General features: G+C 38.6%; 1 protein-coding gene across 7 annotated transcripts in view; it reads right to left on the bottom strand.

Moving 5' to 3' along the window:
- Positions 1–25,132, bottom strand: part of ANO4 (anoctamin 4) — a 164,382-nt gene that overhangs the window by 111,940 nt on the left and 27,310 nt on the right. For 6 of the 7 annotated variants that reach the window (XM_050325516.1, XM_050325514.1, XM_050325518.1 and 3 more), the window contains exon 2: positions 344–550. In XM_050325516.1, the coding sequence (XP_050181473.1) occupies positions 344–413 (70 nt within the window). In that variant the 5' untranslated portion in view covers positions 414–550. Of the gene's footprint in view, positions 1–343; positions 551–15,792; positions 15,814–25,132 lie in introns of those variants that run through there. The other variant, XM_050325517.1, reaches the window with a different exon arrangement.

The raw sequence follows: 25,132 nt of genomic DNA, 5'->3' as shown, positions 1-25,132 counted from the left end.
ATCAAAATTAAATATATATAAGGGGAACAGCATTAAGAAGCAATAACCCAAAGTGCTTTCTGCATTAACATTTTGGATACCATTACATGTTGTATGTTTTTTTATGACTAAACTTACATTTTCATTTCCCACTTTCAGCTGTCCCAACTACTGCTATCCCTATAATCTATAACTGACAAAAACAAACCAAACATAAAAAAATCAGTCAATAGTTCTGACAATCAATAGTTTGATCACCTTGCAAGCATGATCTCATGCTATTATTAACAGCTTTCCAACTGATGTCTCAAGGCACATCACACAAGAAAAGGAAATGAAAAAGGTATCAAGACAAATCTGTTACCTGGCTGATGGTTTTTTGCTTTTCCACCTGGGACTGCTGAAACCATAGATCCAGAGGATGAGGCTTCCATTTTTATTGATCCTCTAACTTGTGGGAGTGAAGGATGCCCATCCACAGGTGGATGCTGTGACACTGAGTAGCTTCCTGTAGTTCTCCTCTGACAGATTTGCACACGCTTTTCAGCCCCATGAATAGATAAACTTATACCTGACAGGAATAAGAATTGGTACTGTTAGATACAAGAGACCAGCATGGAACAAGTAAAATATAAAAATTGTCACAGTTTAAAATGGAGCTGCAATAGCCTTCTTACAGAGGAAAAAAAAAAAAGATTAATTTTCTATGAAAATTAAAAATGTGAACATCTTTGCTGCTGTGTTGCAGACATCAGAGATCAGCCAACACTAATAGATATTTAAATTAATACACAGTCATGGTTTACTGCATTACTGGACTGCAGGAGGAAATATCTTCCGTTCCTTCAAAAAACCCACACAGCTCACAGAGGACAATATTAATGAGGCAACTACCACAGAGTTTATTAAATGGGTTTTCTGACTGATGGATTAGAACTTGGCAATAATGGTTTCTTTTCTTCTGAGCATTTAGCAGGTATTAGGAAGTCTCATCATATGGAAAAGATGCTACAATTCAGGTCTTAACTAGCTTGTAAGGAGAAAATAAAGGTCTGTTTTGAGGAAAGCAGTAAGTCTACAAACAACAATAACATGACCTTAAGCTTGAAAAAAATTTCCATTTTCACCAGACCTTCAGAACTAGAAATTGTCTTTCATAACACACATTCTCAAATTTGTCACATAACAATTTTTTAAACAGAAATTGTGATTAAAAACAGGCTTTACTTTTCCAAAGAGAAGAGCAAAGTTGAAATTTCCTGTGTGTCTTTTGTTACTGAACGTTCTTATGTGTCTTACAGTAAAATTGCTGATTCTGACTTCCTCCTGTTCACATTGATGTAATTGCTCCAACTGTGTTTGAATTTCTTTCATCATACTCTGATGGGAACCTTCAGACAACCTCTTTTAGGCAAGAACACCAAATGATAATTCAACAGTACTGTTTTACACAATTTAATTATGACTCTTACTGCTTCTATCAGCAAACAATCTCTGTTAAAAAAAAAAAAGTGAAGCACCCTAACCAGTTACAAATAGGCAAACTGAGAAGCAGATGGAAAAGCAGACCCTAAAAACTGGAAATACAGATATTGTAAGTACATTGTAATTTGCAGTCGCTCAGAATCATCGGATATCCTTGATTAGACTGTTTAGTTTTCTGAAAGGGGTCCCTCACTGAAATGTCCAAGAATGCCTTAATGATTCTGCTCTTCCAGTTCCACTGGAAGTCAACATATGTGAATCTCCAGGTCATGGAAGAGGTTTACAATCTCTGAAATATTACTACATTTATATCCATAATATACTATCAATGGGAAGAGAGCTACCACTTGCATAGGTGATTTGTGAAAACAGTAGAGTTGCACACATTAGCAAAGGCTGTGCAAACTCCTCTCCTGTAAGACAGCTTTGTGCATTCAGAATCAAAGCTGCACACTCAATACCTGACTTTGTTTCTCGTCACCAGAGATGATCTCCGGCAGGAAATGTGAATGGACAAGGAGTTTCCTGCTGCAACTGCTCACCTACCTCCTGGTTTTAGGGCTAATGAAACTGCAAGTTGCCAAAGACTGTTGAAATCACATCTTCTTTAGCATACAGAGCAAATCCCAGTCACCTCATTCTTGTGAAAGGCAGCGTACCAATCCAATTGAACAGCATGACAATGAGCATGCCTTTGACCATGATAGCTGTAAGGGGCCTCAAATAATGAGGAGCTAAGGCCCAGATGTAAAATAAGCACTTTACTTGTGCAGTCACTAGAATCTCATGATGCCCAAAATACTGTGTAATCATCCCTAAGGTATTAAAAAATTAACTGCAACTGTTTTCTTTAAGCATCACCACTGGTTGTCGCATCATTTAAAACAACCATCCCTCTGAAGCTTACAATGGAGTCAGCCAGTTAGTCAACACTAAACATGAACCCGTAATCACCACATACTCACTACATGGATCTCAGTAAGGCTTGCTTTCATTTGGTCATGAAATTAGGGATCTATTTTGGGCACTGGTTCCAAACATAAACTGACTGCTACATTTCTCTGGGGTTCACATAAATTGCTTCTTTGCGCTCCAAAAGCAGTCTATAAACTCTTGTGCAGCTGTGACTCAGCTTCCTAAACTATTTCTGCAGTACATTTTTTTTCAGACATCAAAATAAAAGATACTGCTCCCAGAGTGCTATTCCTAAGAACTGCAAAATTTGCAGATTGATCACATCCAAAATTAGGTTCTGGTTATGTACAAGCTTTTGTTTCTTCCTCTAAGGAAAGGTGATAAATTATGCCTCCAAACTACATGAGGAAGAATGTTTTAGTATCACAGAAAATTTTACAGACTATTCTTTTGACATATTTAAAACTTGAAAGTGCCCAAAATCAAGCGCTCAAGGTGTCTCACAAACATATACAATATATTTGGAAGTTCTTTACCCCAACCTCATTGGTATGCAGGTATTTTTCCACAGAAGAAATTCTTTTGACTAGGAGAATTAATTTTCATTATTTTCCTAAGAACCAGGTACAGCATAAAGATGCAGGTGTCCTTATTTAATTATAATTTTTGATTTTTCCAGAGAAAGACCAGATCTTAGTTTTCTATGTATGTTTCTTTTGTTAAACTAGAAGTCTGAAAAAAATGTAAGACAGTAATACTGATGCAAGCTTTAGCATTACCTTTTTTTCATGTGGGCGAAAGTTCTTTTAAGAGATATTGGCAGTTGAAAATACAACCCCAGATAACATGCAGAAGAGCATGAGAGACATGCAGAGACAAAGGGAGGGGGAATTAAAAGTAGAAAAGATATTGGGAATAGCACATGTATCTTACAGAAGATGAAAACCTGGTAACTATTGGCACTAAGTAGACTCTACAGTAAACTCTCCCTATTCTTCCTGCAAATAAACCACACTGCTGATGAATCCTGGGGTTTGTGGATCAGAGATGTGAGAAAACAGCACAGAGATCTCTCAAGAGTAGATGTTAAAATTGACACCAATTACTTTTTGGAAGCGTGACAATACCCACACAAAACATCTAGAAAGAAAGAGAAGTTCTCTATCAGCACTGTGCAGATTGGGTCTTCAACTAACTATATTTGGTGGAGTTTTATTCTTGTCTTTAGGGTTGACACTGTAGCTGCTGACACCAAAATCCCACTGCTACTGCATGCCTGGCTGTATGACCTCTGATTGTCCTGTCCTTGCAGCATGGTCATTTTTCAGTGTGTTTGGCACTTGTACTCAGTAGCTGGTGTGAGCACACTGGCATGCTCTGATAGGTAGTATAGATGTTACAAAAATCAGGAGTTTCTCCTGCCACTCCCTCTGGCAGGGAGCACCTGCTCATGAGCACCATTTCAACTCAGGGCTTTAGTGCAAGAGAAAGACTTAAAAACTGCCCAGTAGCCAGAGCTGACTGTTCAGTTTGGAGAACTGGCTTCTGGACAGGACTCAGCCACCTGCACCTGGCTGGCTGCAAACCAAATATGTAACAGTGGGAAGTAGAAGTTTAGTGTTTTGAAAGTGGACAAGATTTGTGCCTTCAAGTATTATACATATCACTCAGCTCCTTTCCTTTTCTGCATGCAGCAAAAAATGCTTCTCTGTGTTTTCAAATCTCCACCTGCCTTTCTCTTCCTTACCTGGATTTCTATCTTTTTTTTCTCATACAAGGTTTTTGTCTCCATGAGGAGATGTTCTTCTTGCTGCCCTTTTGTTCTCCGATGACTCTGAACTTGCAGGTTCATTTAAGATAAACACCTTCACTACCTTCCTACCAATACATCTCAGCTGTGCAGTTTTCCAGAAGAGAACAGCCTCTGTCTAGCTTATGGATAACTTTTATTACTCCCAGATGTGTCTTTTTATTATAAAGTTTTTCAAAACAGTATTTCTTTTATATTGAGTATATTTTGTCTCTTATCAAGTGGTAGTATACTTAAGACATTTAGGGCTTTATAATGCTCCAGATAAAACCTGCATATAAGAACATTAAAAGTGAAGTATTAAAGTATTTCCAAGTCATGAAGCAATAAAATCAAACACAAAGGAAAAAAAAGAAGGAGAAATCATTAAAAGTTCAAAACACTACAGTGTGCCTGCAAGCAAAATTTCATGTGACTAATATTTGTTTTGTTGGCTCATCAGATGCTACAAAGATGAATAACAACATCCTGCACTGCGCAGAAGTCATTCTGCTGAGGCATCTGACGGGGTGTCTGCTTTGGTGATGTCTTAGCCCTCACCAGAAGTTGTGCACAATGCACCTTTCTGCACCAGCAACACCTGCACCCAGCACATCTCATCCAGTGGGCCTGTGATGTTTGACTGAGCACAGAGCAGTGCTGTGCTATCCCCTGATAGGGGAGGCTCTTGCACCTGAACTGGGGGTCAGAAAAGCACTGTGCCCAAATTATACTGTGCTGGGACTGAGACACTTTTCCTCCTGGGGAGGTGCTCCAGTAGTGACAGTCAGGTTTGCGTCAGCCCCAGTTTTCTTACACCTTGTATCACTTTGGGTTACAGGCATCTATTTATAGGTTGTTTTCTGACACGTTTGTCTCTAGACAGAGATCATAAAATATGAATAAGAAATAATAATACAACACAAGAGTTACAAAATTATATAAACAATCCATTAGCTAATAGTGCTTAATTAGCCACAAGTGTCCTAACTTGCTGTGTAGACCTTCTCCGGGATAACAAAGTAGCACTGGCAGGTTAAGGAACTCCTTTGCATTATTAAAGTGTCAGCTCTCATTGTGGAGGCAAAATACTCCACTCTTCTCTGTGTGGGTCTTCTATTTTGTTTCAGCCCTATGCAGAGGCCTTAGGATTGAGGCAGACCCTTTCTTCAAGGCCCTTTTCAGAGAAGAGCAATACAAGGGAGAATAGGGAAAGAAGGAAGAAAATCTCTGCTGTCACTTATAGCTACAAAAAGTAAAGCAGCTCTGGAAAGTCTGCAGTCATTAAGGCACAGATAAGTAAGGTCATAAGGAAGCACTTTGGAAGCCTGAGCAAAGAGCAGAAAATGAGGCTTTAAAGAGCAGTATATAAATGGGAAAATTACATATTTAGTTACTTTCAACTTTTACACACAGGAAAGGAGAAAGTGAGCTAATTTGTCCACCTTAATACGATAAACACCCTTTCCTCACCTTGTGCAAATTGCCACACTTCCCATTAAAGTCAATGAAGCTCTGCAGACAGCTTCATATTTTTGATGTTTGAGATAGCCTTGATAAGGGGGAACTCAGAAAGGGAAGCAATGTAAAAGGTTTCTCATGCAAACCCTGTTTAATTTGAGACTCAGGAGAGACACAGCAATGCTTCATGCCACATGCCATGATGGACTCTCCTTGCCCTGAAGCCTAGGTGGAAATGAAGAAGCATGAGAGAAAAATTCTCCTGCTGCCCTCTGTACTCATGCCCCAAGCATAGCCTAAAGGCAGTTTTCCTTTTTTTTTTCTTTTTCTCACCCTATGTCTTAGGTTAAAAATACATCCAGAAAGCATGGTTAACTTGGTGAAAAATGTTACGGCTTCATTAGGATTCCCACATCAGACTAAGTCAGTTTTCAGAAGTTTAAATATCACCTCTTTAATTGCATGAAGTCCCTTGCCATTGGTAACACATGTTTATGAAATCATACCTTAGACCAGATTACACTTCAGGTATAGCTTTGAAAATGTTTAAATACTTCTAACTACATCAGATGTAAAAAAAACACCTCACAACTGCAAACTTTTAAGCAAGCAAACAGAAAAGCTACTAGCTACAGACCTTCCCGGGAACTGCACTGGCTGGAAGAAAGACTAATACTGTGCATCTTGACAAGCTACATGTGTTCATTTTTCTGAGGCTTTGCACAATTGCTCCCCCCACCCTGCTTTCTCCCAGACGTTGGAGAGATGACAGGATTTTCAAGATTTGTAATGGTTTCAGAAACTAAATGTTACTTTTTTTCTCATTTTCTATCAAAAATTTTGTCCAGTTGGCTTCTCAATTTACATCCATTTTTATGGATGTAATATACATTTTCCATGGAAAGAAACCACAGAGCTTAAACATACAGTCAGAGGAGGAATAGCTAATTTTCTTTCTCTGAAACATGTTATCCCTGAAAGTTTTGTATTGAAAGAGATCCTGAATTACCTCATTCCTTTATCTCTCCTTCCACTCATGATACTACAGAGCTCTATCATATCCTCCACTCTGTTGTTTCTATTTGCGAGTTTAGAAGGTCTAATTTACATTGTTGCTTCTCACTCATAAGCTGTTGTATACCTTCAATCATCCCATGTCACTCCTCCTCTGTTCCTTGCCTTTTTCAAAGAATGAAGACCTGAAAGGCATATTAAGAAAGTTTCAACAAGCAGCAACAGAAATACCCATGATGTCCAGGCTGTGCTTTCACCAAAGATATGCACAGTGACACATTGATATTTCAGGTTTTATTCTTTCTCTTGTAAATTTAATTTGCCCCAAGATACTTGTAGATGGACTCTGCCTCCTTGTCACATTCATCAGCTCTTTGGGCAATTTTCCAGTGAATCAAGGATCACTCTTCTAACCCACCTACTTCAGGTCCCTACGTCAAACAAAGACAGCAGGAAGCAATACTGCATATTTTTTTTCTCATTTGTATATTGAATCTTCTTCTACATCAGTTGCCTTTAGGTCTCATGTTTATCACTTCTGTAATAGCATTACTGTAAAGCCTTTTTCTATCAGCAAAGCAAATCTTCACAAAGCTGTATTACTTGTCACTGCATTCATTTTTTATTTGTCAATTACCTGCCTTCAAAGGGAGGGTAGCATCATCCCATGCCTGCAAGTCAACAGTGGTGCTAGGATCTGCATTTTGAAGCCGGATCAAAGACACATTTGAACTATAACCAGGACTCCATGAAGAAGGAGCTTGTGCACACACTAGGTTTTATCCAGCTTTACTGCACTGATGTAGAAATGAACTGTTAAAGAACTGCAGATTCCAGGGGAATATAGGTTTATATTTGCTTATGTGCTTTAGACCAGAATAGCTTATTCTCTCCTGCAAAAGTGACTACATTAGTTGTGATAAAACTGCATCTGGACATAGTGTTAATTTCAGCTTATCAAAGTCCTGATAAATAAAAAGGTCATGCTTACCTTAGGCCCACCATCAAAGGGTTGTTTTTATAGGCCTGGAGGTGGTCTATTAAATTACAACAAGCTAGCATTCAATAGCGATTATTTAGCATGACTGAAAAACTCCCATAGTGCTCACTGAGAGGCAAGATAACAACCTGAAATCATGAAAATATCTTGGAAAGAGTCATAATAATCCCACTTTGATGGTCTACATGACACTCTGAAAAATCACTTGTCTTCCTTAGGTATGAAAAGCTTAGCTAAGTGAATATAAAGCTCTTTTGGGTTGCTGTTGAATTAATGGTGATTGTCATAGGCATGTTGAAGGACCACAGTGCCAGACACAAGGTGCTACCTACACAAGCTGTATGAGCCCAGGTGAATAAATGGAACATTTTTCCCTCAAGATGCCTGATTTGAATTATTTGTAAGTCTTGTACTTTTATTTCTGTCTGAAAATTCATTCTTTAGTTCCTCTCTACGAAACCCAAACACAATGTACAGTTTGTATATGCTGCTGTATTTTCCAGTCTACTGGGATAAATGCCTAACAATTGTGTGTAAAATGTGCCTCACTTCAGCTCACCAGCAACCTGCAATCAGTGTTGTTTGTCACCATCCCAGCTGACAGAATTCTTCCTGGGTTGCTGGCATTTTTATTGTTGTATTTATTACTGTTCTCTTTCTGTTTGTTTAGTATCCACTTTGATTTACTTTATTGCTTACTGCTGGATTTTCACTAGTATTAGAACTACATGCATGCTGGAGAGTAACTTGAGAAAAAAAAAAAAAAAAAAAGGCATTCTAAAATGTTCCATTGTTTGCCCCAGTATGAAAACTGCAAACTAAGAATACCTTGTCTTGAAATCTGATAAACACAATAGAAATCAAAAACTGAGGCTGATAAGAAATTGTCAGTAGAATGTTTCTCTGTCAAAAAATTGATAATTTTTTCAGAAAAAAGAAATTTGTCCTAAAGTCAAGAGTTCTGACAAAAAATTTGTTTAGAAAATAATTTTGACCTTTTCTGGACTGGAATATCTTGAATTTTGTTTTGTAATGCCTTTGCACTTCAAAAAATGTAATCTAACAAATCAAGTAGAATATAAACTATCAATTAGAATACCAGTTATCTCTGAGCAAGCAAAAAAAAAAATTTCAATTACTGAAACACCATCTATAATACCAGTCATCAATTAATGTTACTTTAATATACAAATAGGTAATAATTCCAACTATAAACATTGAGACCAGGAAGCAAAACAAATCAAAATAATAAAGCAAAATGCAATGAAAACAAGAAGTCCAACCAAGATGAAATATTTCAAACATTCAGAAGCAAACTCTGATAGAAATATTTTAAGCATTATGGAGAAATGTGACCCCACAGAGTGCTTAAAAGAGATTCAAAGGAGGGGGTGGGGGGAAGTAAGACTATAAGAATTTCTGTGGATTAGATATTCTGGATTTTGACTCACTGTTTCTATAATCAAGTGGAATAGACTTGCATTAGAATGAATTCATACAAAACCCAACAGATTCATATTTCAGCTTTTGTCACAACAAGTAACATTATGTCAATACTTCTTTCTTTGATGCATTATCTATATCAGAAGGTTGAATCTGTCTCCTTAAGTGGCACTTATCGATTTGGAAAACATGCAGTAAATTTTGCCTTATCCATTTTACTATATACGCACAGCATATATTCTAGTTGAAAAGCAGTCTCAACACTGAGATGATTTAAAACTGACTTTCACCTGTAGTAAGCACTGCATTTAAAATTTTTTTCTTTCTTAATAAGTAGTTATTACTCTGATTTTCAAAGTCAAGAGCGTTCTCACTTAACCTGTTTGCACTGATTTTGAGCTTTTCATCCATATAATTAAAGGTAACTGCACCCACAGCAGTGATACACAGTACAGACATCAGGGCAAACCACAGTGCTTTGTGAAACAAAGTACCAAGTCAAGGCCCAGATGGTTTTTACTGGCCAAGCAATGAAGAGAAGAACTAACCATGCAGATGTATTATGAGTATAGGTACATTTAAAAGCAGAGATTTCTCTTTTTTCCCCATCTTAATTTGATTCCTGAATGTCAACTGCTACATTTCAAATACCACAAATCTCATTTTATCTGATTTAATTGGATATTCTCCATAATGCAGAACAGTCCAATCAATCTGAGACATCATCTGTGAAAAAGAGAAAAAAAATCTCAGGAGACTTCACAGATGGGAAGAGAAGATAGCTTGGGATACGTCTGAATGTGTCTACCTCCATGGCTGAGACAGTAAGGATTTTCAGCACAGCAACTAGGCTTAATTTAACTTTCTCTTTTTGCCTCCTATTTCAGGGACTGGTTAGCCATTGATGCTCTCCTGCTCCAGCTCCAGGCCAGCCCTGGTCATACCCTCTGGGGAACCCACAAGCAGCAGGTCAAGTGTACTCTCCTGCCCTCTTCCAGCCTGTGCTATAATCCCAGCTATGAGGCCTTTTACAAGCTCGGTGTCTAAGTGCTCCTTGCCCACAGACAGCTTTATTAACTATCAGTTGACTTTTATTTTGATGGTATATTATTGTCAAAATTACAAAGCCAATGCCTTCAAAGGCAGGGCATAAGACAACAAGTTGTTTGTCTTCTCCCTCCCCCCCCCCAAATAGGAAAAATTTTCTTATACACCATAATGCAGCAAAGTATAAACTTCAATAAAATGTCTTTAAAATAAATATGAATCTGGACATTTGCACATCTGAGTAAGCAGGTCACACATGTTGAGTCATATCCAATACCTGGGAGGGTTTTTGCCTTCTGAAACAACTGTCTCTTGTGGGCATACGGGCTCTTCCTACAGCCTGGCACTTATGGGCACTTCCTAGGCTTCAGCACCTCTTGTATCTAAGAAGCCCTGCTGGAAGAAGGCCCAGAAGCCTCCCACCCATCCTGGGGAAGACTTTTCCATGGGCTGGAAGGATGTGCTTTGCAGTATGTTGCATCATAACCTGGATGAGCATCACTCTGCTAGAAAGAAGCACCAGCCTCCACAGCCATGCTTGTTGAAACACCAAAGTCTGCCATCAGGCTCTTCCATGGAAAAGATATGTTAAAAATGGCCAGTTGTATCAGAAATTTTGAGGCATGTGTACCACTTGTCTTTCTTTTGTGCATCATTATTTTTCCGTACACTCTCTCTTGGCAAGTAATTCTTTGGGTTATAATAAAGCCTAGGTTTTCTAAATAGCCATAAAGTGAAAGTGATCCCCGGAGGAGATGGCAGCTGCAGTGTGCAGCAGATGCCAGTGAAAATCTGTGTTCATCTGCCACCTCATCTTTCTGGCAATACTTCAGACAATTAACAATAACAAAATACAGTTGAAAAGAATATGTAAACCTTCCATGCTTGAGCATATGTTCCTCATAGGGATCTAATTGATCTGCTTATGCCGATCTGGATTGGACAAAGCAAGGGTGTTGCTTATTTCATTTCTGAGCTAGATTGTATTTTTGATGGAAGACCAATAAACTCTGAAAGACAACAGTAATCAGATAGTGATTGTCTGGATTTGGCAGATAAGTACATAGAGAAGGAAAGAAGTGCTCTACTCATCGATACCATTTCAATTTCTTGATCTCTCTATAGCAGAATCAGAAGAAATGGTAGAAGGCTATAAAAATGCAGTAACTGCATTGTTGGATGTGAGGTCTATAATATACAGATTTGTTTTTGTAAAAGGCAGTCCATGCTCTAACTCGTTTACTGAATAACAGACTTGTGCATGCCCAAGGCCTGCTGTTTTACCACAAATAATTCTCTGATAAGTTGGCAATTCAGAAAAACATGAAAAATATGCAAGGTAGACTTTAAGCTATGTTTTATGTACTACATAAAACACTGGCTATTAATTCAATATTCCTACAGTTTGAGAAAAGGCACAAAAGAGACACAGATTTTCTCAAACCACCTAAACCAACTTGATCATAGGAAGATCCTATAAAGAGAAACACGTGCCTAAGTTTAGCTCCTGTGACTGACATCTTCTCAGTGAAAGGACAGTCATGAATATTTTTTCATAAAACTTTTCCTTTCTTCACTCAAACACCTGACACTCAATGTCCCATTACTGCTTATTCATTCTAAAAACCACAGACAGAAAGTCAAAAGAAATATTTAAAACATTTCACTACCTGTGTAACAAATATTGCAAATATCTGTCAGTTGCACTTGCTAGAACTGCAAACATATTGCAAGTAGTATTTGCAAGAGCATTCCAGTCTGAGAATGATGCTGAATTTGTTCTGAATGTCACAGAAGCTTTGAGGATTTGAACCAACAGATAGTTCAGGAAGAGACAGTTTCTCTTCACAGATACCATTTTGCCCAGAGTCAAGTATATTCATCAAAAGGTGTGTAGAACACAATCTTCATGAACAAATCCTGAACTGAAATTTCATCACCAAAGCTGCCTATACAATCCTGAAACTTGTTAGTAGCTATTCTGAGAAGAGCTTAACATGTCATTAAGAGAGTCTGTCTTTAAGAGGATCTATCTTTGAGCAATTCACAGCACCTGAACAATTAAAGATGGTTGTGTACTCCAGTTATACAATGATATAACATCCTCTAAGAGAAAATTCAAATACATGGGCAGAAGTCTATTGATAAACCAATAAAATAGTTAAGTCCACTAGTAGGGCACTTAACCCTGCAAAAACTGCTGGTCAGCCTAGTCAATGAAAAAAACAAACCTCAAACAGAAATGACATCAAGCCTTCCAAATGCAAAGTGCCTTAAAAAAACCACCCAAGACCCAACAACATAAAAGTAACGAATCAAACCACCTCCCTTATTCCTTCCCTGGAGAGATGACTGGTTAGACATAAGTACATAAAGCTGTCTTATATACCTCCTGAAAGAAAGAGCCATGAATACCTCTTCATATTAGATCTAATCCCCAGAATCAAAATGACACTGAAAATCATGGCTCCCACTGGACTGGTCTCTTCCTATTAATCCTTTATGAACACAATTCTAAATCCTGAAAAGGGTGGGTTTAGAAATACAATTCTTAAATTTAAATTTCTATGAGTAGTTAACCACCAACCAGAAATATTTTTGTTAACTTACAAAGCAATATGAGCCAGCTTACAAAAAGCTGTAGATGAATCACAGTCATAATTACAGTTACACAAAAAGAATTTGAGAATAAATTTCCAAATATGATTTTAATGCCTCAATCAATAAAATATGTTATGTGCCTAGAATTCAGACAAGTACATGACTTAGAACTGAAATGGATGAAGGTGTGTGGAAAGTGAATGCTAGATAAGAATATAATCTGTTAGAGAGTATTTTTCTCAATTCCTGATCATGTTCATGACATTTTCCATCTCCTTACATGACATCTTTCCTTGCTGAAAATTTGGTATGGTTTTCATTTTATGACTACTGACAATACCTCCTTTGGTGATCAAACCATGGCAAGGAAATGACTGTGACACACTCTCTCTTCATAGACTGCTAGGTTTTCGGTTTGCTCCTGCTTTTGCAGCTGTCAAAACCTATTCCTCTCACAATGCTTTTTTATATTACGGGTCTCCACCTGGACTTGTAAAAAGTAAATCTAAGCCAATCAAGGTAAAAACCATTTCATATTGACAATAATGAGCCAAAATATTAGACAAAATGCAACAATGATTCATAAAAATTCAGATGTTCTAAAAATTACTGTCCAAATATGCTCGAGAAAATTGGTGTTCCTATCAGTTCCATAATGGTTTTTTCCTTCTTGGAGTTTAATGGTATATGTCAAAATATTTTAATATATTATCTTCAATCAAAACAAAATATCTCAAGGCATTTACTTTGATACAGTCTCTGCATATCTGCAATTTATAATTCAGTGATTGTTCTCGCTGAGACTAAATTCACATTCAGTGAATACAAAGACCACATATGTTCTAAATTCATACAAAGTGATAATTCCCTGACTGCGTTCTTTCTCATTAGTATCATGGAAAGATCCTATAAATGCAGGAAACAAAGTTCTTTTTCCTCTCTCTTACTGCACTATGCTGCAGCTTGTCTCATCTCCTTAATTCTGAAACTGCAATTGTTATCTCTAATGCATAAAATCTACTGCTCATTTTTTTATAGACACGAACATGTATTGTCTGTAAAAACAGGACAATCTGACTTTCTCACTAAAAGGACTATGCATTAGGTTTTACTCCATGCTGACGGATGGTATGAGATTGTGACCCAGCTATAATCCCAACTATCAGAAGTGCTGGGGAAGGAGAACATCTGTCAACTGCATAAGGTCAATCTGTCAGCCAATTTTTCAGAAACTTGGTCATGGTAATTCACAACAGTCACTTCTTTGAAAGATTCTTGTTCATCTTGCAACCGCCTGGCACGATCCACTATCAGCTTTCTTGCAGACACAATCCCATGCCTCAATGTTATTTTGTAAATGTACTGCTTGCTGAACTGCTCGCTGACCTAACACCTTGTCAAGCCTTCAGCTGACTTTGGAATTGAATGTAAAGTTCTTGACAGGACCCTCTCACACACTAAAAAACCACAATCCTTCAGATCACACTGATCCTATCCTCCACTACGAAAGTACAAAAGGCAATCTTTTACTTATCCACACTTGCCATGAAATAAAAATATTGCTGTGTGATGGCAGAGACATCCTAAAAGAGCACACACTTCAGATAACTGTTACTAACTTTACTGTTAACTTTGCTCTAGAAGTTAAACTTTTCTAAAGATGTTACATAACATGAGTAATGCAGTAATTGAGCTTATTTTTAACTGCGTTTACTTTTAATTGAGCTAGTCAGGTACTGAACTTAAGGCTGTCACCTTTAAATGACTCTCTAAATTAATAAAATAAATTTTAAAAGTATTGCTAAAACTTCCCCTAGCTTAGAGGTAATTTCTAATCTTTTTCTTCCAGATATGCAGTGCATGGAGAAATAGTGGAGTATTAACAGCACCAACTAGCCCTAATTCCAGCAGAATAAGCTTGCTTTCTCCAAGATGGGAACAAGACCAGTGGAATACAAATGAACTGTGGCCATGCAGCTAAATAAAACCAGGCAGTGAGCTCATGGATGAAGCCCACTGTGCCCTCAGCAGTGTGGCTGAGACAGCCTCCCATGAGCAGCTCAAGGCCTCACAATTACGGATGGCATGAAAGGAGAAAGTGAAAGTCCTCTTCTGACCTGCCCTTCTCCTTCCCACATGCGGTGTGGGAACACTCCCCCATACCCTGATACACTTTTAAATCATTATATTCAACCCTGGCAGAGCCAACGGGACTTTTTTTAACAGAATGCTTTCCATGATATTTCTGCAATTCGATTAAGAGTGGCTGTCTCTTGCCAGTCCACCAGCCTTCCTACCATCCTCTGAAATCTCCACAGAGACTGAAGTTCTCTGTCTGTAAGCTCCTTCTCCGGGCTCACAACTCCTTTGGACATAAAAATTTTGTTCTAAAATGTTCTTATTTTGATGATATCAGACGGAAACGCCAGAGTCCCCATTTCAGGGAAAATGCCAAGGTTTCATCTGATGTACAATATTTTCACTGGGGAAATTCCAGTGGGAAAAGAAATTACATATTCCTTGGATCTCGTATGTACAAAAATAGGATAAAAAACCCCCAGCTGAGTACTGAGAGAAATAAAGGAACACAGAGATGAGTGCTAAAGTTACATTTCACTGAACTGTAATGTATGAAGGATTTTCTTCTTTTAATACATGAACAACTTGTTTCCTCACCCCTCTGTTCTGCTACCACACTTTCCAATTTTAAAAGTATTTCCCAATAAGATTCTGAATATGCATGAAAAGGCAGTCCACAACCAGAAAAAGGAAAAATAATATTTTAAGTATGAGAGAAATGTTGGCAAATTGTTAACTAAATATCCACCTAGATGGTATCTAGTGATATCACAAGTATTATCACCAGGATCTATCTAGTTCTCCGTGTCTATTTTAAGCCTGCATTATGACGAGATTTGTTAGCATTCAGCATCCTTATTTTAAAAAAAAAAAAAGTCAGGATCAGATAACTTCCTTTCTGTATATAAAAGTCCCTTTAACTGATTCTTGTAAAATCTTGTATCCTACAGGAACATTGTTAGAAGCTGTAAAAACTCACCTTTCTCTTAGCTGAGGATGCTTCCTAAAGGCAACTTCCTATGTTTGGAAACTCACTGTAGAGGTTGCCATGGTGATTAATTTTAAAAGTGAAATTCTCCCTTTTTAAAGTTTTTTCTTTAAAGAAGAAATGTTCTGTGCTAGCGCCCAGTCCTCAGCAAGGCAAATGGGAGTGAAAATTACATCTTAATCCTGAAGATTAAAGGACATAACCTTTGTGTAACTGAAACTTCAGCAGCAGAAATTTTTTCAGAACAATATTTGAAATATCTATTTTTACCTAAAAATGAAAGAAAAAATACACCTGTGGGAGAAAGAATTGAGGGGAAAAAAGCAACATCTTCCAGTGGTCAGACTGTAGCCAGCAGTCCAGGTTATACTAGGGAAAGGAAGGAGGAATGGTAAGGAAGGAATAGTAGGGGTCGCTGAAGCTCAACATACAAAACCAGCAAAGCAGAGTCAGCTAGTGTCAATGCATGTCAAGAGAGTGAACTGCATCCCCAAATAAAGAGTGTAGATACCAAAGGTCACGACTGAAAAGCTCTTTACCAAAGTCATCTTCCATTTCCTTTCCACAGCTCAAGATGCAATTTCACATGGGTGTCTCCCTCTGTTGACTTCTCTGCACAATAACGTGCAGAACCACACTAAACCTTGGCTGTCCACACAGCTGTGTCAGCTGTCTGGGAGCAGACAAGTGCACAGCTCTGTTACTGCATTGGGAGATGGAAAAATAGCATCTCTTCTCTAAAACACATACAGTGTTCAACATTACATCATGCAACTTGTCCCTGGATAAGTTGTCACTGCAGAAATAACAGCAAGCGTTGTGCCATTTCAATACCCAGGCAATTTGTGGCTTCCTTATTCACATAACGATCACAGTACTGTGAGACAGCTGCATTATTCATTATGTATTTAATATTTTATCTCTCTAGACAGAAGTATCTGTACAAGCACAACTAAAATGTCTGACGTAGACAGAGTTGATTTTAATACAATTAATCAAATTTGTTTCAGAGACCTGCTTGACCTTAAAGCTCTACGGTTTAAACCAACAGAAGGAAAAACATTCTCAGACTCATGTGGTGCAGTGCCTGGGTGTTACTCTTTTTACCTTGAATGACTACTCAAGAAAGCCTCCTTATTGATCTGATGCAATAGGCATCAGATGATGCACAAATTCAAAATCACAGCTTGCAGACAAAGCATTTAGAAGTGTTTTGGTGGTCCAGTAAGCTGGAAGGCCAGCTTAGCTGCTGGCCTGGGACTTCTGCAAGTCTTGGAGCTAACATTAAAAAATGCCAGAGGAAAAAGTGGAAGCTTTTTCAGTCCCTCACACAGTACCGTGAACCTTTCGAGCATAGAAAGGACAAAACCAGTTCTGACCTGTTTAAGCTTTGCCATGCATTAAAATAAGTATTTTAAAAACAAACAAATAAATTCTGTGTAATTTATCTTGTGTTTTCAATCTGTGCTGGCTTCCATGAATAATAAAGCCCAGAAAACTTTTAAAATAAAATTTAATCTAACTGACACAGTTTATTTAAACAGGTAAAGGTAAATAGAGGGAATATTTGAAGATTATGAAAGCAGTTAAGTATCCAGTGTCTATCTGCTCTCAAAAGTAGATGAAAAATGATCCTTCATTAGGATTAGCATTCAGAACAATCAGGCAGTATATGAACACACTATAAAGTGTGCTGGCTGGCAAGGTGAATACAACTGGTTATTTCTTGAAAAAGCAGTGTCTCATAAATGTTGTCTGGTGTTGGAAGTGTGGTTTTCAGTCAATACAGGGGTAAATGAACCAAATAAACCAAAAGAAAATGTTGTGGGGTTGGTTAGCTGAACTTTCTCTTTCAGCAGCCTTGCTCAAACTGATGATGTTTCCCTTATGACAATACCAAAATGTTACAACCAGCTATTCACACTAAAAAAAAAAGCAATTCAAGGAAACCCTCACACAGAGGAAGAGAGAACGGCACCAGGGTCAGGTGAGTGGAGAACAAGCCAAGGAAATCACTGAGCCACCACAGGCAGACACATACACCAGCTCAGAATTATGTTGTGATTTCCCTTCACTTCTTAAAACATATGTGATGTCTTCCCAGGAGCTTGCTCACCCAGAGATGAAGGTAAAAAGCAAATAAAGACTCAGTTGTTGAATACACTGTCCATAACATTTGAACACATAGTAAAAGTTCTGGGCAATTTTTGTTTTGGCATGGAATGGGAACAAAAAGAGAGATTTGTTTGTTTTACCCTCCTCTCAAAAAGAGTGAAACACTCAGTATGCGGAATAGATACTTTCATTATAAAATTGGAAGTTCCATGCTATAGGTAACCTTGGAAACATGAAGGAATCATTTAATTAGAGGTAAAACTTTTGTGGATGTTTCTGTCTTACAAAAAACATTGCAGACACATAATCTGAATATAAAGAAATGTTTCCAGATAGGAAGGCCATTTGAGCCACTCTGAGACAGAATCAAAAAGAGGAGCGTTAATAGCACAGAATGAGATGAGGTTTAAAATAACAGAACCCAGAAATGCGAAAAGATAATTTAATTTACCTGGCAAAGAAGAAGAAAAATACAGCTTACTGCCTTCCTCCAGTGCCTTTCCCATTAGCACTGGACAGTGTGGCTGGTCAACCTCTCCCTTTCCAAATCCAGATCATAGTTGTACTTATCTCATCATTTCCAGATGGGAGTGAGCTGCAGTGTGAATGTAGCAAAGAACTAGGTATTCAGCACTACTAATGCAAGCTGCCAGAATTCAGCTGCTAAATTTATAAATTCGCAGAAGACCAATACGGCCAATTGGTTTCTAGCTGGATGGAGGAGCCGCTGAAATGTAATATCCTGCAGCACTCCTAAGTGGCACCATTAGTCATGAATAATGGTGGCTAAGAGTTATTAATATGCTACAGAAGCAATGTGTGACTGCTACACAGAAATATGACCCATAGGATATCCATGAAAGAGCAGACATTGCCATTCAGTGTCTGTGGAAGTAGACATGTAGAACATCCTCCACATCACATGGCAGAAGTGCAGGGTAAGGCAAGGTCTGAGAGCAGTTTTGGCAGATGACAGCAACATGGTGCCCTCAAGGTGCTGGATGATTAGAGTTCAAGCAATAAGCCTTCTGTTTTCCCTCTCTGCAGCCCCAGCTGCCTGAAATACTTGATTGTGTTAACCACAGAGGAGTTATTAAAACTGGTCTGACAATAATGCAATCCCTCCTACTGAGAGAGTTAACAGCCTAGTTTCAAGGAAGCGGCCTGCCAGCTGAAAGCCTTCACAGGCCTAAAATCATTGACCAAAGTACTGCATATAAATTCCTATTTAGTAGGAATAATTCCTATCTAGTCCCTGTCAAAGACACAACACCCTACTTACCCTAGGACAAAATTATCACTTCCTGTGGCATTCAGAAGTACCATCATAATGAGAAAGGTGATGAGGCTCCTCAGTATATTTGACATTGTTGATAAGTACTGCTGACTTCGATCTACTGTAAACACCAGCCAGGGTCTAGAGGTGAAGTGTAAACTGAACCAACTGTCAAAGTGTCAGCAAGGACACTCTTGTAGGAGAAGCAGATCTGAGGTAGGGATGATCCAGGAACATGATATTAAGTTATGTCCAATTCTTAACGAGTACTCAGAGCAGAACATGAAGCAGTGGGAGTGGGGGGGGACTATCTATCCATCAAACATCAGATATCTGAGGACATCTGAAAGAATCCAGCTTAGTCATCCAGGAAATGCTCAGATCAAGGAGACAAAAGGACTCAAATAACAATCAGTTATACCTTTATATAGCTTAGCAGACTCTGAGGGTGGTTGAGGCAGCTAGCACATGCCAATAAACAGTGGGGATGGTCCAAGACCTGGGACCAGACATTTGCCTGGGTAAGTAAAGAAGTAAGCAAAACAGCAATCCTAACATGCTACTTTAAGAGTAACACTAATGAAGAGCTCACCCATGAACTAGCCAGTACTGCATCTCTGTGCTAGAGAGGCCACAGCAGCCGTAGCCCAGAGTCACAAGTTCAGCACACACGATAGCAGCTCTGGCAATACAAAAAGCTTCATACAGAGACTGAAACCTCTTGCTGACTGCGAGCAATAGAAATGCCAAATAGCATGTACTTTCTACATTGCCACACCATTAGTCATTGGAACAGAAGACTTCAACCTCTGACGATAACTTTATATGCCTCTCTGAAGGCTAAAGGTAGTCTGGGGAAATGGTGAAAATTAGGAGCTCTAGCAGGTACTGAAAAATTCACACTGCATGACTATGCAGATTGCAAGGGATAAAATGTACCTCCTCTATCCCTCCTTATCAGCTGAGAGCTCAGGTCTCCTCTCAACACTGGATTTTGTCTGAGGGGACTTCAGTATTTTCCCATCAGAATTAAAGAATGACATCCTGAGATGAACAAGATTTCACAAGAAAGGAGAGAGAAAAGCAAAGTAGCGTATCAGGCTACCCATCCCAGGGCATGATACATGCTGACATCATACAATGCAAGTTGAGGAACAGAGCAGAACGGGGATTCATCAATCTGGGAAAAGAAGGAGAAGGTCTGTTCACTTTCAGTGGCAGGAGGCATGCAACATAGCAGATGACTCTTTCAAATTCTGAGATCTGGGCTATGCAAAAATTCATGTGTAAACAGAAGCAGTTGTGTTACTATCCAACATAGTACCTTCAAAAAACCAGACAAAATACAGCACAACAGAATAAAGCCGTTCAACTTCAAACAGAAATTTATGCATATGTAGTCTTCACATGGATTTTTATTACTAAAAATAGCTTACTGCAAAGGCAAGACAAATAGGAAAGAGTCAACACTTTTTAAACTGGACAACTCCACTGCAAAATCCCAGGAGCTGCACAGCGGCCCAGCACTGATCGGAGAAATAAGGCTGTTTTGCAGACAGGCTTGTGGGCAGTGCTGTGAGGCAGATGCCACAAGAACAGCTGGGAGAGCACCAGTTGGGCAGATGGACTGTCACAACTAGAAATTGAAGGCCGGAGGTCACTACACATGGATGAGCCATTCCAAGTGCAGTTGCCAGGTAGCCACCAAACAGAAAGAGCAATATTCTTAAAGAGCAGCAACTGTAACACTGAGAGGCAGCTACTGGTGCAGCAAAATGATGGAAGCAAAAGCAAAGACAGCTATGAAGTAGCTGCACAGTACCTATCTGCATCAGATAGAGACCATCTTCAGCTTCTCCAGCGCTAGAAATTTAGCCCCATGGAGGGCCAGTGGGAAGCTGCCCAGTGCCATGCAACCTGGCAGAGAAACTTCAGATGATAAAGGGAATTTTACTACTTTCCATAGAGATGAACTGGAAGTGGTAAATTATTGAGAACTGATTTAGAGGAATTTGAAGTCTAGCAGATAGTCTGGGCTGATAGGCAAAGCACTAACAATCTCTGGCCTCAACAAAAGAGCAAACATTTGTAAAAAAACCTCCACCTAGCAATGACAAAAATGAAAATAGAAACCTGTAGCAATCTATGTAACACTTGAAGGGAGAAAGAGATCTAATAGAGAAAGGAGGCTGAGCACTGATAATTCTACATATGTCTCCATGGCTGGCACTGTAGCTATACTTCCAATACCTCTGCAAATATCTAATTCAGGTTCACGCTGTTACATGAATCAAAACTACCTTAGGAACATGTATTTTTTGTGTGCTCTTTACTGTGAACCATCCCTTTTTCCTAGAAAAGTAATGCTAATTGGCAAGGCATCAGAAAAATTTCAGCAGTTTTCATTCATGGCTTCCATGTCGCACTCACCCTCCTTCATCTCAGCATCCTCTGCTCAGTTCATTTCCAGGGAGTGATTCTGCACTTCCCTTATTCCTCAACAAAATTCTGCAGCAGTTTCTGGTACTACAGGCAGAAATAATTGAAGTCTCTTACAGCCAACTAAAATGTTTCATAGTCATTGCTTGATTTTGCAGCATTTAAGATATTATAATGTTACGAACATCCTTATCAGACATTTCTCCAACTGTGGTAATCCAGGGAACTCCAAACACAATATATTTGATGCAGGAGTCATCTACAAACAACCAGAGAGACTGAAAGAAATAAAAACCAAACAAAAAACCTAGAGAATAAAAATCCTCTATTAGAAGTCTCTTTCTTACCCATAGGAAATTAATGAGAAAACTAAATGTAAATGAATATGCAGAACAAGGATTTTTCTGTCTTTCTGTGTATGTAATCTTACACACATTAAAAAAATATATATATATTTAACAAGTCGTCAGTCATCATAAGTATTACTACAGTAGCAGTCATACTTACCATCTCTACAAAATACAGTCATAATGATATTCTAAACCTAACAACATTAACATTCCCGATTTCCCTAGGGAATAGTATGGCAAGAAAGATCTGCCAGGCTTCAGCAAAATGTAGCAGCACTGCACAGTTTCCTCAGGGTAATTTGTTTCAAAAAAAGTTGCAAAAATAATGACAAGGAAGGTAGAGCAACACTTCAAAACAAAACTACACAGGATCCTAGAGCTTGCCCATGAATTGTTGAATTGTATGGCCCTTGGCAAAGCAGAGCTTTCCTAATGACATGGGTACATTCTACATATGGCTTTTGAGCAACTGACTGCAACAAAAGTAAGTTCAAAGCAGAGAAATATGCAGTTTGTAAATAAGCTCTCATTAGCTAATAAAAAGTATAAAGACCAAGAGACGTCAGGGAGACAATTGGACAGGCCAAACAAATAAAATCAGGGTTTGAATCAACTTTTGCCTTGTGGGGTTAGGAGAGATGCGCAGGATGGTTCTGAAGTGTGTGTTGCCAGGTGGAAAGCAACACTAAGGGCCATACTACAGATGTGGGATTTGAAATGGCATAAAAAGCCACTCATTTGGTCCTAAGGAATCTGGGAAAAGAGGTCATTTTTATATGACATCCCTTCTTGAGCACATCTTTTTCTCTAGCCCAATTGTATCTACCATAAATAGAATAAAAATTACTATTCCTAAATCCTTCGCAACAAAGTTCAAATTTCCTTGTAAAAAATTGTTACCTGGAGGCTATGAAATATAATATGAACTTATGGAGCCTTCTTCAGTCTTAAGTTGCCTCACAGAGGAAGATTCATTTTAATTTGAGTGGAGTGATTTTTGACTACATAAATACCACCTGGATTGCCTCCAGCATGATTTTGCTATATAGGTCTTAAAAGTATCAATGTATTGCTTATCCAATTCTATGCCAATTATAAAACTTTCCTTCAGATTCACAATAGAAAAGAAGAGGTATTAGTAGATACTGAGCCTATATGAAAGTTGAAGAGAGGTAAGAGATGGCAAGTGAGCTCACCCTTTTTTCTCAGCACAGATCTGAATTAAAATGCCATCACAAGTTCACTACACTAAGTTTTATGTCATTTACCACCTTATTCCCATAGAATCCATCTCTCTTTTTGTTTAAAGGATATAAGCATTGCTAATAAGTTTGCTTAAACCTATTCAGTTTTACTGAGCTATGACCGGTTTTTTTTTTTGATGATAAACTTCATGAAATTATCAGTTAAAATGTGACCATGCTATATCATACAAGCCCTTTTGAAACACTGAGTGATATTTGTTCAAATAACAGCAGATTATTGTACAGTGGTTTAGTAGCAAGGTGCAAGTGATTCCAGGTGCAGTCAAACTCTCAAAGAGATTTTGATGCTCTCACAGAACATTCCACTGTAATGCTTCAGGAAGACATAATTTCTTAGCCCACGGCTGTTCTCAGATGTAGCAAAAGATGTTTAAAAAGTAAGACATAAGAAAGATAAACCTTCATTATCTGAAATGAGGTTAAATAGTAACTGAGGCTCTTTTAAAGTATTGCATGGAGACATGCATCCTAAAGAAATCTCACATGCAGCCTTGCAAACTTGAAGTATTAGCAGGAATTAGAGTCATAATCCTAGCAGACACAAAGCATTGCAAGGACCACTGGCATGAAACTAGCTCAAGCCTGACAGCTTGTCTGAATTCAAAAGTTCAGAGCCTAGCCTGATGCAAAACTGCTCTGCAGCATCATGAAAGATGCTTTGAGACCTTGTTTGCTTAATAGGAGCAGGTAATGCCTATAACGATATTAAAACAGTGCCAAAAATCTGGTGCTGTAATGCCACCAACAGTACCAGGTGGATGATGCTTGTGTTGAGCTGTCTTACCATGGAGCTAAGCAGGCGACTTGGCTCTTCAGTGAAGAATAAACCCTACTTCTTCAGGGCAAGTGTCACAGCAACACAGGAAATAGGGAGAAAAGGAGCCTCCAAGGTCACCCAACCTCTCCTCTACCTTCTATAATGGGAGACCAAAGTCATGTGGGACACAAGAAGCTTTAACCCTCACCGGAAATCTTCCAGTAGAGATAGCAGAGGCCCCTGACCTCTGTTCCCAGACTGTCTCCTCTAACGTCATACTCTCCTCATGATTAGAAAGTTTTCCTTGGTGTCCGAAGCTCCCTTGCTGCAGGTTAAGGTTTCTTCTCCTTAATCTACTTGCTGTGGACAGTAAGACCAGACTACTCCTCATCTGTCTGCTACCACCTTTGATGTAACATAACTGAAGGGACAAACACAGACCCTCTCAGTCTTATGTCTGCCAGAATGAGCACCAGCAGCTCCTTAACTGAACTCCTGCACACCTTGTTTTCCAGGTCTTGGCTGCTCTTGCTGCTCTCTCACAAAATTTCATCTTTCAGCTTTTCCACCTCCTCCTAGAAGTGTACTTCCTCAAACTAGGCAAGATACTACAGCTGAGATCTTCCTTGTGCCAGCAACAGAAGGAGGATTTCTCCAGGTATCTTCCAGAGAGCTATCCCCCTCCTACACCTCAGTATGTTGCCTGTTTGCAACATTATTGGCTCACAGTCAGTTTTTGTATCACTGTAACTCACCCACCCCCATATCTTTTTCCAGAAAGAAGCTACTTCTTGTTCCCCATCCTCCACATTGCAGTTGATTTTTTTCTGCCTAAATGTGATCATCTCGACTGAATACTATCCAATTTTTTTCCCAACAATTTTTCTATTTTATCATGACCATTTGGGTTTGACTTCTGCCCTTCAACACACTTGCAGCATATCTGACAGGTTTGTGTCATGTGTAAATGTACTCAGAATAGTATACATAGAGTTTGTAATAGACTATCATATTACATATAATAGACTGTGATATTCTGTAGTAATTGTATACCGACCTCCAGTGACCTCTGTAAAAAGTCCTGTGCTCTACAGCATTTCAGGATAACAGGTGTAACATCTACTCTGCT

Source organism: Myiozetetes cayanensis, unplaced genomic scaffold, assembly GCF_022539395.1.
Source record: "Myiozetetes cayanensis isolate MyiCay16 unplaced genomic scaffold, myiCay2020 scf3, whole genome shotgun sequence".
NCBI classification, from domain to species: domain Eukaryota; kingdom Metazoa; phylum Chordata; class Aves; order Passeriformes; family Tyrannidae; genus Myiozetetes; species Myiozetetes cayanensis.
This window is presented reverse-complemented; position numbering and strand designations above follow the sequence as displayed.